At 42.9% G+C, this 16,655-nt stretch overlaps 1 protein-coding gene across 1 annotated transcript; it reads right to left on the bottom strand.

Annotated features, from left to right (window-relative positions):
• Window positions 1–3,211: 3,211 nt before the first annotated feature.
• On the bottom strand, window positions 3,212–16,352 carry adnpb (activity-dependent neuroprotector homeobox b). The gene is made up of 4 exons (XM_049017594.1): window positions 15,897–16,352; window positions 11,717–11,833; window positions 11,299–11,391; window positions 3,212–7,341 (listed from the first exon to the last, which is right to left on the bottom strand). The coding sequence occupies exons 2-4, from the start codon at window positions 11,822–11,824 to the stop codon at window positions 4,288–4,290; spliced, it is 3,255 nt and encodes a 1,084-aa protein (XP_048873551.1). The 5' UTR covers window positions 11,825–11,833; window positions 15,897–16,352; the 3' UTR covers window positions 3,212–4,287.
• Between the last annotated feature and the right edge of the window lie 303 nt (window positions 16,353–16,655).

Here is a 16,655-nt window from a genome sequence, read left to right as displayed (position 1 = left end):
CCTACCCGCAGATCGCAAACCCGCTTTCGCCGAGCAGAACATCTTGCAAGGTGGATTTCTGTATGCTTGTGACAATCTCTGCAGCTTAGGGTTGTGTGCCTGTGGTAACATCGAAAATTGCAGACAAGCTGATATGACGTGAGGGGACAAGCCGTCAAATGAATCAAGTTAGTTCATGACTATCTTTGCTATTAATTAATTAGTTAATCATAATATGTAACGCATCGTTCGCGACTGTTACCAGGATAAGCGGTTGGATGGCTGTCACTGATAAATAAGCATTTGTAGTTCCTAAACAATCACAAAGCAAACATTACAAACATTAAAGAAGAAAAGCACAATTTAGTGACTAGATGAAATATACTTATTATGGACTAACGTGCTTGTTACCTGTAGAACAATGACATCTTGTGGTAGTATTTGGAATATCTGTTCATTTTCTCACAATTTGTCCAAAACAGTCACAGATGATTATCCCAAGTAGCACAGAGCATGACAAGACACACCCACCACGTGCATTTTGCAAACACCTGTTCTCATAATAGCAGAAAATAAGCTGAAGTTCCTGCAAGAAACCTACACAACATGTACAGAACATGCAAACTCCACCCACACAGAGCAGGAGTTAAACCCCAAACCTGCAAGGGGTGAGGCAGCAGAGCTGCCTATTGAGCCATAATGTCACCCATGTTTGGACCACAAATGACATTTCACTGGGTTTATGGAAAATAACCAATGCATTATTGATCAAAGATTGTTGACTGAGTATCAAGTATAACGTATACGGAGCATATTGTGACAGACAACAGGGGAAAATGAGGACTCGGATATTGAAATAGGAAACTGAAGCTTTAACTGGAACTATAAGCAGACAGTCAGACCCTTTGACCCACTCGGTAAAGAGGGGACAGAGAATGGTGTCTGCTGGCACAGCCTGCTATCTTTTGTTGCACTCAAAGCAGAGATGCCCAGCTCAGACTCCAGATCTGTCTGTTGTGTTGTAAAGGTGATGAATCAAGGGAATTGTGACTTCCTCCTTCAGTGGCTTGTACTACGATGTGGGGTTACTGGCTTATCGGGGTAACTTGTCGGAAGTCGATCCCGGACAAGCCCCCAAAATTTATTACAAGTCCCAAGACTGGTACTACGATAATAAAGTTAAGTACCTGTAAACAGGTGAGTAAAGCAAAGAGATGACACAGGCTGCTGCTTTACAATCCCTCGTCCAAAGTGCATCTGGGGGCAGAGCAGGCTCCACCCCTTACGCAACCCGGAAGCACCTGCTCCACCTGTGTCACATGCTTCAGTTCCGACTAGGTTATTTTACAGCAATATTAGTTGATTTAAGAATAAACAATTGTTTGTTTCAACCCTGTTTTTATTATTATTGTTATTTATTTATCTGTTTTTCTGTGCGCGCCACACAGGCAGCTATGTAACTGCAGATATCCTTCAGCAATGCGGGCCACCAAAAACACTGTTCACTGACAGCTTGGGTGCGATAGACGCCAGAGTGACAGGCCAGAGAAGAGGAGTTCCCCCATTGCATGACTTGTGAATGATAGAAGCAGGAACAAAACTACGGATAGGTGGATCACCCCCCAGGTTGTGAGACCAAAGGTTTTGACTGCTTCCTCTATTACCTGGGATACTTTTTTGGAGGGGGCGGCATGGTGGTGGTTAGCACTGTTGCCTCGCAACTCTGGGACCCAGGTTCAAATCTCTGCCTGGGCTGCATGTTTGTGCAGTTTGCATGTTCTCCCCATGTCATCGTGGGGTTTCCTCCAGGTATTCCGGTGTGTGTGTGCCCTGTAATGGGCTGGCCCCCCATCCTGGGTTGTTCCCTGCCTCGTGCCCATTGCTTCTGGGATAGGCTCCGGACCCCCCACGACCCAGAAGGATAAGCGGTTTGGAAAATGGATGGATTATTTTAGAGATACTTGATAGATTAGAGATTAGTCTATAGTTTATCATTTCCAAGGGATCCAAGTTTGGCTTCTTCAATAGAGGTTTAATTACTGCTAATTTAAGAGATTTTGGTAGATGGCCGATGCTGATTGAGGAGTTAACTATTGCTAGAAGCAGTTCAATCACTGCCAGGATCATCTCTTTGAATAATTTTGTTGAGATTGGGTCTAGCATACAAGTAGATGAATTGGAAGATAAAATTAAGGATGTCAGTTCTGAGTTGTTAACCACAGTAAATGCTTCAAATAGGGCGGTTGCAGCATTAGCACATGCCGTGTCAAGGCCAGAGAATGTAGTTATTGGAATATTCAAAATGTTCTGTCTAATTGAACATATTTTTTGGTCAAAAAATTCCATGAAGTCATTACTGGAAAATATCGCAGGCACACTTTGAGTAGTAGTCTGTTATTAGTCAGCTTGGACATTTTTAGGTTTGTAAATGGAGAAAGATCATTTGACAGTTTCAACAGTATTCCCAATTAGGTAGAACGACCTACTCCATATTTCTCAGAAACTCAATTATTTAGAACCAAAATCAGCAAAATGATGCACTGTCATGACCTGCTCGTACGATCCTCGTGTGTGCCACGCCCCCTCATTAACCTCGTGTTCTACCCAGATTGTAACCAGCTGTTTTCTATCAGTTTGAATAGTCCTGTGCATTTAGCCTGCGTTTAAGTCTGTTTTCCCAGTCTGGTCATTACTGTAGTATACCGTGTGTATGTGGTTCTTTCTGCATAAACCCTGTGTTTTGGATTTCCGACTACCTGACCCTTATTCGTCATCTCCCTGCTCGCTTGCCCAACATGCGATCGTCACATGCACCAGGATTAATTAGCAAAGATACTTATAGGATATATTACGTAATGAAGGCATCACGTTGGTGTCATCTCACATCTCTAGGGCTGCAGATGTACATGCAATCCTAACCCTGTCTGCTGAGTTTATATGGTCCTCCTGTGTTTACCCCTTGGTACCCAAGTTTCCTCCAATTATCACCGGAAAATTCACCCGAAGTTTACTCATAGGGGCCCATAAACCTTCCCCCCCAATTCAATTCTTAAAATTCCAGCCTCCTTTTCTGGGCCTTGTTGTGGTTTGGCAGCTGAATACGTAGCATTTCCACTTTTTTTTATGTTGATGTTGCAACACATTATTACCAACCAATTGAACATGTACACAGGTAATTGTACGTTATCCTCACAGGAGGGAATGAAGACCAGGCCGGGCAGTAAGCACTGTGAAAAGCACAATACAGCACTTTATTGTTCTGAAATGTTTAAATGGAAAATACAAACTGAAGTGAAAAGAGCACAAATTAACATACACAGTGATAAAATGTTCACAATACTGCTGCAATGGGTGTGAGCCTTCTAGAACATAACATGATCTTTAAAAATGAAAATAAAAATGGTACAGCTACAGATTTTTTGCAAGGCTGATTTTAATACAGTCTAGGCTACAAATTACAGTATCTAAGGAATAATGAAATAAGTAAAACTGCCCTTTCATTTAACACAGAGATGATGCTCTTATAGCAGAATAAAAGTTACCGCAAAAGCAAATGTTCCTTTAATTTGCATTTAGTGTATATATATGTATATACACACATACATATACACATATATATATATACATACATATATATATATATACACATATATATTTTTATTTTTTGCAAAATACAATGTTTTGTTAAAAAAAAAAATAATAAAGAAAAATAAAAAAACAGCAGCCACTAGAGCACTTTTTATCCACATAAGTGGAGAAAAGTAGAAGTTATGACAATCTAACTTGTGCACATAAAGAAGAGCAAATATATCATAGATACACTACAGCGATGTGATGAGTCTCTTCAAACAGGTCTAAAAGACTGTACAAATATACACCAGCTATTTTCTCTCTATATGAAACGAGTGATTTTCCTGCTTAATCCTCTATCCTGGAAACCAAAAACCTTGCAACCAGTCAGTCATCACATTCTTGTGATGAATGAGGGGAGGATAGAAAAAAAAAAGATTTTAAGTAAACTGTTGTATATATAAAGTAAACTGAATGGGAAACTCAGACTTATGTACTATTTAGTGCATCTTTTATTTTCTTCCTACAGCAAGTCTTAACATTATGGTTTATTTCTTGCTGCTATATTAGAACATTTGCCGACTTTTTTGCTGACACATGGATTCCTATTCTACAGGATGGCTTGTTAGTCACATCCTCCTCCTCACTTCTCCTTCTGCGGTTGCTGGCTGTACCAGATCAGAAGCCTCAGAGAGCCATCAAACTATTGGTCATTTTACCTAAGTTCCTGTAGGAATATTATACCTGTTGGCTGCTTAGGGCAACACCTCCTGATAACAGGGTACACTTTGGCTCATTGTCTCCAGCCATACTATCATTAAGCTCGTCTAATACAGAAGCTTCTGACTTGCTCTCTAGGATTCCCTGGCTGCTGTGGTTTTTCCATGATGTGCAATGGCTCTTCGTCTTAACATGCTGGTCCTCCTCTTTGTTAATTTCTATTTTCTTCTGTCTAACCATCTGTTCATCTGACCCATAGCCATTCTCACAATGGGACGCCTTCTCCTCCAAGGTCCCCAAGTTTGATTCTGAATCTAAAGGGTCTCTGGCTACAGCCCCTCTCTTTTTCTCTTGTTCAATGGCAAGCCCACCATCATTCGTGGCATGACTGTTTCGGGCTTCCATTACTCTATCTTTTTCTTCTCCAGTGTCCATCCCCTCTTCATCTGAAAGCCCTCTGTCAATAGATGCCATAGCTTCCTCTTTTTTGTGTGACCCATTCGTAGAGTCCAGTGCTATAATTTCTGAGTGCTTTTTAGTCCTTTGCTGTAAGGTGCTTTTGATTGTCTGCTTTTGGTCATTTCCATCGACATTAGGCACGGGTGCACTTTTCGATCCATTTGGCTGAGATTGGCTGCACTTGATGGACTTCCTTGGCGTTCTTCTCAAAAGTGATGTGGCACTTTCATCCAGGCAATGACTGATGGAGTTAGTGGATCGACTAATGGATGTTTTAGATGTACGACACTCTTCCTCCTCTTTGGCTTCAAAAAACCACTCAGGGTCAAAGTTCATCTCGTGCTTGAGTCGGCTGACCTCTCGCATGTTGAAGCCTAACAGAACAGCAGCTTTCCTGGACTCACAATCCTGAGTGCACTTCCTTCGCCGGTTCACAAAGTGGCTGGAGATGTCAGATTTCCACAACCACAGGCTAGCTGCAAGCTTTTCTACTTCACGCCTCAAAGGGTAGGGCTGTCTGTTGAAATACTCTGTGAGGAAAGCTTTCCTAGCCTCGTAGGATTCATCTTCATAGCCTTTTGGGTCAAGCACCAAGACCACGGCATCATCAGACTTATCAGTCAAACTTGCTGGGTGGTGGTCTTGGTCAAGTTTTCGCTTCTTCAGGAAACCTGGGTCTAAGCGTTCTATGTCACGCTTGAGTGAAGCTACACCAGATGACTGTGTTACCTTCAGAGATGCGTTAGGCTTCTCTTGGCCATTCTGCATCTTTCCCACACCACGGCAGTGCACAAGGTGAAGGGTGATTGTGGAGGCTGTCATGTTGCTGGTATACACACCCAGACAGTGGATGCACTTGTAAGTCAATTTCTTCTCCACAGGGTGTACTGTCTGGATCACCTGATGCCTCTCTCTCAGGTGATGTGCAAGTGCATCAGAGATTGGCCCCTTGAGGATCGAGAAGCATAATGGGCAGAGGGTCTTGCCTACGTCCTTCTTGTAGGGCACGGCAGCCTGTGGTACACTCTTTATGGGTACATCGAGACTATCGGGAATTTTGGGAGGTGTCTTTTTGCAATGAGTTGCTGCTGTGTTGTTTTGAGCATGGAAGGCCACGGACTCCTCTGGCGCATCACGCATGTTGTAAGTTGTAACTATCAGCTGGATGTTTTTGGGGTTGCCTTGCTGGAGAGTAAGATCAAAGGTGAGGGGGGAATCGGTGCGCGGCCCCACCACCTCATCTCCATGGACCAGCCGCATGTGTGCCACCATCTTTTCTACATCATTGAAAGTAGAACGACAATACGGGCAAGACAAGCCATGGATCAACATATGATTGAGAAGGGTGTCACTAGGCAAATAGCGGTTGCAATACAAGCACTTGCTGGTGAAGTTGTGGATCTTCATGATGTAGTTGGCAACTGCCGGGACTTTTTCTGCCTTGTGCTCCTTCTCAAAGTGTGCACTGTATACATTCTCTGGGAAGAGCTCATTGCAGATGGTGCAGATCTTCCACTTTTGCGTATAGGATGTGCCAAGGATGGAGGTGCTCCCCTTCTTAGCGGCAACCGAAGCCACACCAGCAGCAGTGGCTTGCACCCGTGAGGACAGAGGTAATGACTTGAGTGTAAAGGAAGAAGAGGTAGAGATCCCCGACTGGAAGCTCTTGCCCTCAACTGAGCCCCCAGACCCAGGCATGCGCATGTTCCCACCCGGGAGTTGCTGTTTGACGGTTTGTGATTGTTGTGGGACAGACACCTGTGCATTGCCTGGCAAACTGATTCTAACCTGCTGGCTACTGATGGAGAAAGCCTGTGTGGTCCCACTCTTAAACCCATATGGTCCCTGTTTTAGTTGGGTGCTTGATAGCAATCCAGCTTTTGGTAAAACCAGTCGGCTCAATTGCTGAGCAGACAGGGAGCGGGCACTGGTGGTCAACAAGGTTCCCTTTTGAGTGACTCCCAGAATGCCCTTGTCCTGAGGCTTTGGTGAGAGCAGCATGAGGGGCTTGGACCTGGGCACCACCACATTAGTGTGGCCAATCATTGCAGTAACCTGATAGCCAATGCGCTCATGATCCTCAATGACGTGCTGGACCAATGCCTCGTAGGTGCGTGGCACAAACATGCAACGCTTGCAGTGAATAGTATCATCACGGGCACTGGGGTTTCCCCCGACAGCACCATTGATGGACTTATCACCAGGCTTTGCCACGTATGGCGCAGCCACATGTTGGAAGTGTTCACGGTAGATGTGCTTGCGTACCACATTATACAGTGGATCACGGTAGGTGCACTTCTTGCAATAGTACACTGCCTGCTCCACACTGTCTGCTGTTTTGAGCTTGTGGCTGCCATCAAACCTCACTGCCTCCTTCAGGCCTCCAGGAACTCCACCTGCTCCCTGCCGGGCTATGTTATTTGGCATGTGGAACAACTTGATGTGTGTTTCAAGGGTCTTCTTGTTGCCATTGTAAGTGCAGTATGGGCAGTTAAGCAGTATGCGGCTTTCAAAGTCCTCACTGTGCACGTTGCGGAAGTGACTCTTGTATGCTGAGAAGAACTTAGAGGAGAAGGGACAACCGGAGCAACAGAATGGTTTTGATCTGTACTCCTATGACATAATGACAGGAGAAATAATATTAATAACTGTCATTTACAGCAAAGCACAAATACATCCCAACTAAAATAATTTTCAAAAATGCATTCACCAAGATATACTAGGGATTAACACAGATTTGATATTTTATGTTAAAATATAAAAAACAGAGCTTTTCTGCATAAGCTGATTGATTTACAGTATGTTTACTACAAAGTTGTAAAAAATTTAATACAACCATGAACTGTAATAGTTCAGTGGATTTACCAACTGAAAAAAATTTTGAGCAGATGTCATGTTTTGTTCCAGAAATTTGACATTTCTTAATAAATGTCAGCAAAACATATTGCCTTGCTGTAATAGCAAGGAATAATCAAGTACATCTATGGAAAATAAGAACAATTTATAAGAAATATATTTAATAACAACATTTTCACATTTATAAAATAACTGAAAAGATGGATTTAGCAACTTTCCTTCTGGGCAAGAGGAAAAGCAAGAAATTGACCTGAAATACAACCCTGTTTTCAAAGAAGTTAAGCTATGTGAAACGTAAATACAAACAGAATGCAATGATTTGCAAATCTTATAAACCCATATATAATTGAAAATAAAACAATGATAATATATGAAATGTTGATACTGAGAAATTACATGAGAAATATATGCTCAGTTTGAAGTTCATGCCAGGGGCCAGGGCCAGGGGCAACAAAACAAAAATTTCTAAACATAAAATTGGTAATGCTAAAACAAAACACCTGGCTGAATATCACACAAGAAATTAAGTTAATTAGCAACAGGTCAGTAAGATGATTGTGAAAGACTGTGTGGGCAAATATTACAAAAATCCAAGAATCATGTTCCGCAATATAATAGCAGATACTGATCTAGCAGCACAGAGATTACAGTGGGATCTTGATTTAATTAGCGACTGGGCTGATACCTGGCTGATGAAATTTAACATAGATAAATGTCAGGTAATCCATGCAGGGAGCAGAAATATAAAGCACAGGTATTTCATGGCTTAATGGTTGGGGAAGCGCACTTGTAACTGAAATATTGTAAGTTCGAATCCACGACCAGCAAGGCACCACTGAGGTACCCTGAGGAAGGTACCGCCCCCAAGCGCTGCTCCCCAGGCGCTGAATTAGCTGCCACATGTCACAATGTCACATATGGGTTAAATGCAGAGGACACATTTCGTTGTTGTGCACTGTGTGCTGTGGTGTGTCAACAATGACCACTGATCACTAAATTCAAATAAAATTCAAATAAAGATAGCTGATTATGAGGAAGACCTTGGTGTGTATGTTGATGCTTCCATGTCCCACTCTCGCCAGTGTGGGGAACAATAAAAATAGAATGTTAGGTTACATCTCTTAGTGTGTGGAGTTTAAGTCAAGGGAGGTGATGCAATGATTATATAATTCCTTGGTAAGACCCCACATAGAATATTGTGTGCAGGTTTGGTCACCATACCTTAAGAAGGACATTGGTGCCTTGGAAAAGGTGCAACGTAGGGCTACAAGAATGATTCCAGGTCTTAGAGGAATGTCTTATGAGGAGAGGTTAGCTGAGCTGAATCTGTTCAGCCTCGAGGAAAGGAGACTAAGGGGGGGCATGATCCAGGTATATAAGATTTTAACAGGTCTGGATGCTGCACAGCCAAATGGTTATTTCAATATTAGTTTAAATACTAGAACTTGTGGCCATAGGTGGGAATTAGCGGGAGAACATTTTAAAACAAATTTGTGGAAGCACTTCTTTACACAGCATGTAGTTAGAGCATGGAATAGTCTTCCTGCTAGTGTAGCACAAGCTAAAACCCTGTGTTCCTTTAAATGAAAGCTAGATATGATTTTAACAACTCTGAGCTATTAATCAAGTTCTCCCCAAACGAGCTTGATGGGCCGAATGGCCTCCTCTCGTTTGTAAATTTCTTATGTTCTCATAATATTACAAAGAATTTGGGAATTTCATTCTCTATAGTACATAACACCATTAAAAGATTCAGAGAATCTGGAGAAACCTCCGTCTGCAAGGGAAAGGCCCTAAACCAATCCTGGATAGCCATGATCTTCGGGTCCTCAGGTGGCACTGCGTTAAAAACAGACACAACTCTATAGTGGAAATCACTGCATGGGCTCAGGAAAACTTCAAAATGCCACTGTCTGTGAATACAAATGCAAGATGAAACTCTACCATGCAAAGAAGAAGCCATATCTACACATGACCCAGAAACACCGCCGACTTCTCTGGGCCCAGGCTCATTTAAGATGGACTGAGGCAGAACTGCCCTGTGGTCTTATGAATCAAAATTTCAAACTCTTTTTGAAAATTATGGACGCCACGTCCTCTGAGCTAAAGAGGGGGGCCATCCAGCTTTTAATCAGTGGACAGTTAAAAAGCAGCATCTCTAATGGTATGGGAGTGCACTGGCACCATTAACACTGAACGATATATGCAGGTTTTGGAGCAACACATGCTGCCATCCAGACAACGTCTTTTTCAGAGAAGGCCTTCACAATGCAAGACAATGCCAAACCGCATTCTGCGCATATTACAACAACATGGCTTTGTAGTAGAAGACTCCGGGTGCTAGACTGGCCTGCTGGCCTGCAGTCCAGACCTGTCATCCACTGAAAACATTTGGTGCATCATGAAACTAAAATATGACAAATGAGACCTTGAGCAGTTGAAATTCTATGTCCGATAAGAATGGAACAACATTTCACTTTCAAAACTCCAGCAACTGGTCTCAGTTCCCAAACATTTACAAAATGCTGTTAAAAGAAAAGGTGATGCAACATAGTCGTAGCCATGCCCCTGTCCCTACTTTTTTTAAATGTCCTGTTGGCATGAAATTCAAATTGAGCATGTATTTGTCATAAAACAAAATGTCTGTTTCAACAACTAATATGTTGCATTTGCTTTATTTTCAATTAAATATGGGTTTATATGATTTGCAAATCATTGCATTCTGTTTTTATTTACATTTTACTCAGTGTCCCAACTTTTTTGGAAACGGGGTTGTAGATCATGTTTAAAATCACAAATGCTTTTCAAAAGGGCCAAATGCCTGACTCATTTTGACTGAAAAAAGACTAAACTATTTTTTCTCTCCAAAAGAACTCAGAACTCAGTGTGTACCGCAGGGTTGTAAAAAGGTCCCTTTTGTGCTGATAGTGGAATATTTTGCATGGCCCTGCATTAAATTTCTCAAGTTGGCATTGTCACCGGTCGGCTTCCCAGCCAACAAGGTTCTGGTTTTCACATCGCACATTTTTCACATTTCCAGGCAACACCACACTGCAGATGCATACCCTTCCTTCACCACCCAACCTAAGATGTGCTTTGTTGCATTTGCATCTCTTTCCATATTATAGGTTCTTGTTATCTAACAAAATTTAACATAGTTACATTTAAATGGAGGTACTTGTAACCAAAACTCCCACCCTTCCAGAAGCATTTTTTAACCCTTACTCTCAGCATGTAGAGTCACATGTAACCTTGGGTTTTTGAGTGTTTTTACCCATGTACAGGATGACAATTACAGATTTCACTCTGTATTACTCAGCTCACAAGGCTGGCTTCAGAATTATGTCTGGTATACATGCACGGCAGTACACACCAAGCCAGTATACATGTGTGAATATACCAATTGTGTTATTGGTGCAGCTCACATTTTAACATGTTTAATTAGTAGGCATTTACCACATCAGCCTAAATAATGTGCACAAGAGGATTCTAACGGAAGGATTTAAAAATCAATTAATCCAGCTCCCTAGATCTACTGACAGTATCTTCTTACACATACCTATGTCTGAGAAATGTACCTGTTTCTTACACATAAAACAGGGTTTATATGTTAACTATGCATAAGTATAACTGAAATGGGCAGTCTCAGAGGACAGTGAGTCATTGTTCTGTCCAAGTTCAGCTAGGATCAGATGTTCTGGGTGTGAGACTCACCTGGGGTTTGGATGATGACGGATCCCACATGCACACATCTTCCCAACTAGTGTTCTTGACATAGAAGTCATTGGGGACAAATTCTTTAAAATCCTACGTGATAGGGAAAATAATGAATAAACCACAGAAGTGGGGCAAAATGGTGTTTTTTTTCCAGTGTAAACATTTAAAGCCCATTTTGCAAAGCCACTTCACATAAACATTGACTTAGTGTGTCTAATAATTGCAATATCACCATTGGAAAGACCCTGTTTGGAGATATACAGTAGAATGAACAAAATATTAAAATGAAAAATCTAAAATGCAAAGAATTAAATGGACAACTTATCGATATCCTTTTCAAAATCTCTCAAGAATGACTGATGGACAATTTAAAGCCTTGCAGATAAAAACATGCAACACTACCAAGCTTGCTTACATCAATGTGGTCTTTGCAGTACTCCAAGCCAATGTCACTAAGAACTTTTTTCACATTTCTCCTGGCTTTTCGCAAACTGCCGAGGTTATTTACTGGAAGCTGAAACATTCTTCTTACCTGTAAAGAGAGACAGATGAATCATAACCCAGTCTCTCCTAGTTACAGAAACTTTAAGCCTTACACGATCATGGGTTAAACCTGTTTGTATATAACAGTCTTGTAAAACATGATCAATGGCAATTCAAGAGCCACTGAAGCATTTTTTTCTAACGCATCACCATTTTACATTACCTTCTCCTCAGGAGCCAGTGGAATTTCATTTTGTTTTTTAGCCCAATTTAGGACCAATTTTAAATTTAGACTTGACAATACTGTGGCAAAGATGGGAAGTGTGTCAAAGTTGATAAACCTCAAGACATGCTTTTAAACACAAATTTTTATGATTATCCATCCCATCCATTTTCCAAACCGCTTATCCCACTGGGTCGCGGTAGGTCCGGAGTCTATCCTACTGGGTTGCGGTGGGTCTAGAGCCTATCCCGGAAGCAATGGGCACGAGGCAGGGAACAACCCAGGAACGGGGGGCCAGCCCATCGCAGGGATTCTTATGATTATGCATTCAGCCGTTTTATATAAAAGCGGTACTAAACAACTTGTAGACTTTGGACTGCTGTCCTAAGGCTGCCCTAACCTCGGGGAAGAATAGCAGCAAGTCCCATGCTGATGAAGAGGCTCAGGAGCACCCTTCAGACATTGGTCAGTCAGTAGTGGTGCAAAGAGAAGAGACCATGTGACCATGTGCAACCTGTGGCATAGACACCAATGCAGAGAATTTAGTGGTCAACTGCTGAAGCAGTGGTCTGATTGAAACTTGAAAAATGCAGCATGCATTCTTTATAACGTCAGATGGTACAACTTGGCATGAAGAAACTTCCACTGGACCTGTGCAGTAGGTGTTGCAAACAACATGGCCCAGGTGATGTGGTGGTATAATAAAATAGAATAGAACAGTGATACTTTATTCATCCCTGTGGGGAACTTGGGGAGTTTTCATATCCCATCTTGCTCTCCGTGACACACACAGACTTACACTCCGTGACAAAAGAAGTTAAGCACCCAGATGGAGTGATGGAAATTAAATGAATCTGCACGTGGTGAAAGGTCATGTGACTGTATCACAATGATTATATCATCAGACCAAATGGACAACAGAGTTGGCAGTATGGACACACTGCTGGTCCCATGTCAATAGGGTATGGCACCCCCTCCCCCCCGGGCCTGGATACATGCAGTTATATGGTGCGGAAGGGAGTTGTACAGCTGTTGTATCCACTCCTATGGCAAGTTGGCCCACAGCTGTTGAAACTGGCCCTCGGGATCCTGCAGATTGACACTGGGTCTGAGTTGACATCCGAGCTGATTCCACACATGTTCAATTGGGGAAAAAAAATCGGGGATCTAGCTGCCGATGGGAGGACCTCATCATGAGGCATAGACACAGATGCTGTGTATGGATGGGTGTTGTACTTGTTGAAAGACTGTACCAGGGTGCCGTCTCAGGAGGGGTAAGACATCTGGACACAGGTTGTTACTGATGTATCGCTATACTGTCAGTGACCCCTGAATCACTAACAGTGATGACTTGATGTCATACCCTATGGCTCCCCACACCATGATGACTGGAGTAACACCGGTGTCTCTCCACAACATTAGCAGGATTGGTCCTCTCCTCTCAGCACCACTATATGCACACACTATGGTCTTCTGTTGTAATGCAGAACCGAGATTCATCACTGAACATGGTCTGACGCCACTCATCATGCCTCCCGGTTATGGCACCACTCCAATCACAGCCATCTCTGTGTTGGTGTTAATGGCAACCTACACATGGTGAACCCATAGTCCGGCTGATGCCAGGCGTCGAGACATAGTGCAGGATGACACAGGGTGTTGTAGACAGTCCTATACCTGTGTCCAGATGGCAGATGCAGATGTCATGGGGTTCTGTAATGCTTGCCACACAATACCATGATCTTCCCTTGGTGTGGTCTGTCTTGAAGCGGAACCTTCACAAGGCGTGTGGGTGCCCTCACATGCCCATTGGTTCCAACATCGGGCGACCGTAACATCCCCATGCCCCACATGCCAGGCAATTGCATGATACGTCCACTCGGCCTCATGCAAACCCACAATGCGACCGCTTATCAAACACTGTCAAGTGCTGGTAATGCTGTCTATCGTGTATACAAGGCATCCCCTGTGTCTGGTAACTAAACATGCCTACTCTTTGTAAATCAAATCATTTACATAACCATCGTTGGTCTGCACGTGTACTAAATCCAATCCAATCCAAACTGGACCATTACTTCTGGGTGCTTAACTTTTTCTGTCACTGAGTATATGTACAGATGAGAGCAAGTTTTGGAGGAAAGCAGTCAGTTGGCATACAGCGCCTCTGAAGCAAATGGGGTTAAGGACCTTACTGAACTGTCCAATGGTGACATTGTTTGGGTGGCCACGGGATTTGAACCAGCGACCTTCCATTCATGGGAGCAGAGTCCTATGCCATAGAGCCACACACACTCTTAGCCCAACAGCTTAAACAGAGATTCAACCTGCATGCTTATGCTGAAAAATTAACATTGTAGCAATGTGGAAGGCCCACGGCACCTGATTTTGTCTACAAGTGCTTGAATATGATCCAAGCTGTCCTATATGGAAACACAATATTTCCAAAAAAATTCTGGACGAGAGATGGGTCCCCATGTGCACCACTTGCCATTGATATCTGCATAGTTTCTTTCAGCACCAGCCCTGTAAGGTAACAGTACAGTGGTATTGTGCTGAAAGGCTGGATGACTAGCTTGGATGCTTTCTCCCATCACTGGTAGATGGCGCTAGAGAACACCTCTGCCTCCCTGTTATGCAAGCTTCCCGGATCTGCCTTTGCAGCCTCTCGCGGCAAACGCAGAATGGCGCCTCCTATTGAGACAGCAAAGAAACAACATCTACGACATGTCTGCAGTGAATTTTTTTGGGTGGGGGTTGGGTCTAGCTTGTCCTGCTTAGGTTGGCCGGTATAGCACAAACATACACATATACTCCATAGCAAGTAGTGGAGTTGACCAAATGAAGCTTAGCTGAAAATATTTCAAGCTTCAGCAAGTACAGAAACAGATGTATGCAGCATCTGGAATGAACTTTTTAAGCATCCAGAAATACACTACATGTAACTTACTGGTCACAGACGGAGCAAACATGTTTTGTAATAATTAACCCTCCCCATTAACAAAGACCCACTGATTATGTAAAACACACTAATCACATTATATCTGCAAAACAACACAATCTTTTACCAATAACACTGACATGCACTGCAAGTAAAATAAGATGGTGAGATGGTTATTAAAGGTGGCTCTGATGGTTATAAAAGGCTAAAAACATGGACATAAAGTGCACGTCCATTCTTCCACGGTCGGTATCCGCCAATGTAAACTATAGGTATATGGAAGGACTCGTGATATTTCATTCTTGCGGGGTGTACAACAGACAGTCACGCACTGAAGGGCTACAGACAAGTTAATAATGCAAAACCCCCGACTAATCAGAGAAAACGTCACAGTTATGCCTATCGTACTTTGGTGTCAGCATAAAAACACCTTTTGCAAATACACCACGGCATCAATCTAGCCACTTTATAAAGAAAACGAGTCACTTTAATCACGACTATCACAGTAGATCATTGCAATTTACTCGTCGGGGAAAATACTAGAATGTGTAACCAGCACATACGTACCGGCTTTCTCCTATCAATCTACTGACTGTAGACGGATAGCCTGATAATTTCTACATCTAATGTGCTCCGATTATACACTTATGATAGCTAGACATCCAAAACCATTAATATCAATATATACATCCATAGGTGAGTACAAAGGGACGGCAGATGCACTCTGCCTGTACAGGCGATTGTCTTAGTAACGAATATCCCAGGCTCTATCATTCCTTAAAATTATTTAAAAGATCACGAGTTATCCAGCGATCGGCAAGGTGTGTAAAATACTCAAGAGGACAGACATCCGCAGAGGCAGCCAGCAAGACGCATAAACAGGGCAGCCTCTGTTAAGGGTCTGGAAAGGGAACGGTAACGTTAGCTGGTTAGCGGATGGTGGCGGCTTACCTGCCGGATATATTCGGGTATTCCGCTTTGCTATCAAGGCAGAACCCCAGGTCAGGACCCGAAAAAAAAATAATAAAAATGGGGAGGGGGAGATGCTAGCTGTCGCTGCCCTCGTTTATCCTCCTTCTCACGCCGGGCAGCCGGCGCTACCCGGGGAGCCCGTCTGTTCTTCGGGCGGACACAGCGCACCAAAAGAGGGAGCCCGCGTCCGCTCTCCACCCGCCCCGGACCTGTCCTTTTCTGTCTGCTCGGCTGCCGAGGATGGAGTGCCGCTGTTACTCATCTAGATGGGTGATCCCTACGATGTACAGCAATTGAGAAAAGGACTGGCACTTAGAGACAGAGTGGCACGTATAGAAGTATTCGTAAGATATTGGTTTTTAATATTATTACTTATTATAAATCATCTCCCCCCACTCCTCATTCAGGGACAATACACCCCCAGTCAGAACCTGCCCTATTCAAAATGGCGTACATGAAAAAGCGGATATGACATAAGCGTTTGATTTGCATAAACTCATTGTGCCGTGAGAGGAATTCACTCCGAAATACTTCACATATAACTACCGATAACATAGATTTTGTATTAGTATAGATGATGCTGTTCGATAAGGATGATTTCAATATGAATAATTGTAATGCGATAACAAGACTGAAAAAACTATACTACACTAACCGATAGGGGGCGCCATGGCGAATTTAGAAAGCACAGAATAATTAAACGAACACATCCCTAAGCAGGGGTCCTTCCGCGACGTT

This window comes from Brienomyrus brachyistius, chromosome 6, assembly GCF_023856365.1.
Source record: "Brienomyrus brachyistius isolate T26 chromosome 6, BBRACH_0.4, whole genome shotgun sequence".
NCBI lineage: Eukaryota > Metazoa > Chordata > Actinopteri > Osteoglossiformes > Mormyridae > Brienomyrus > Brienomyrus brachyistius.
Note: the sequence above shows the minus strand (reverse complement) of the source record. Positions and strands in the feature narration are given on the sequence as shown.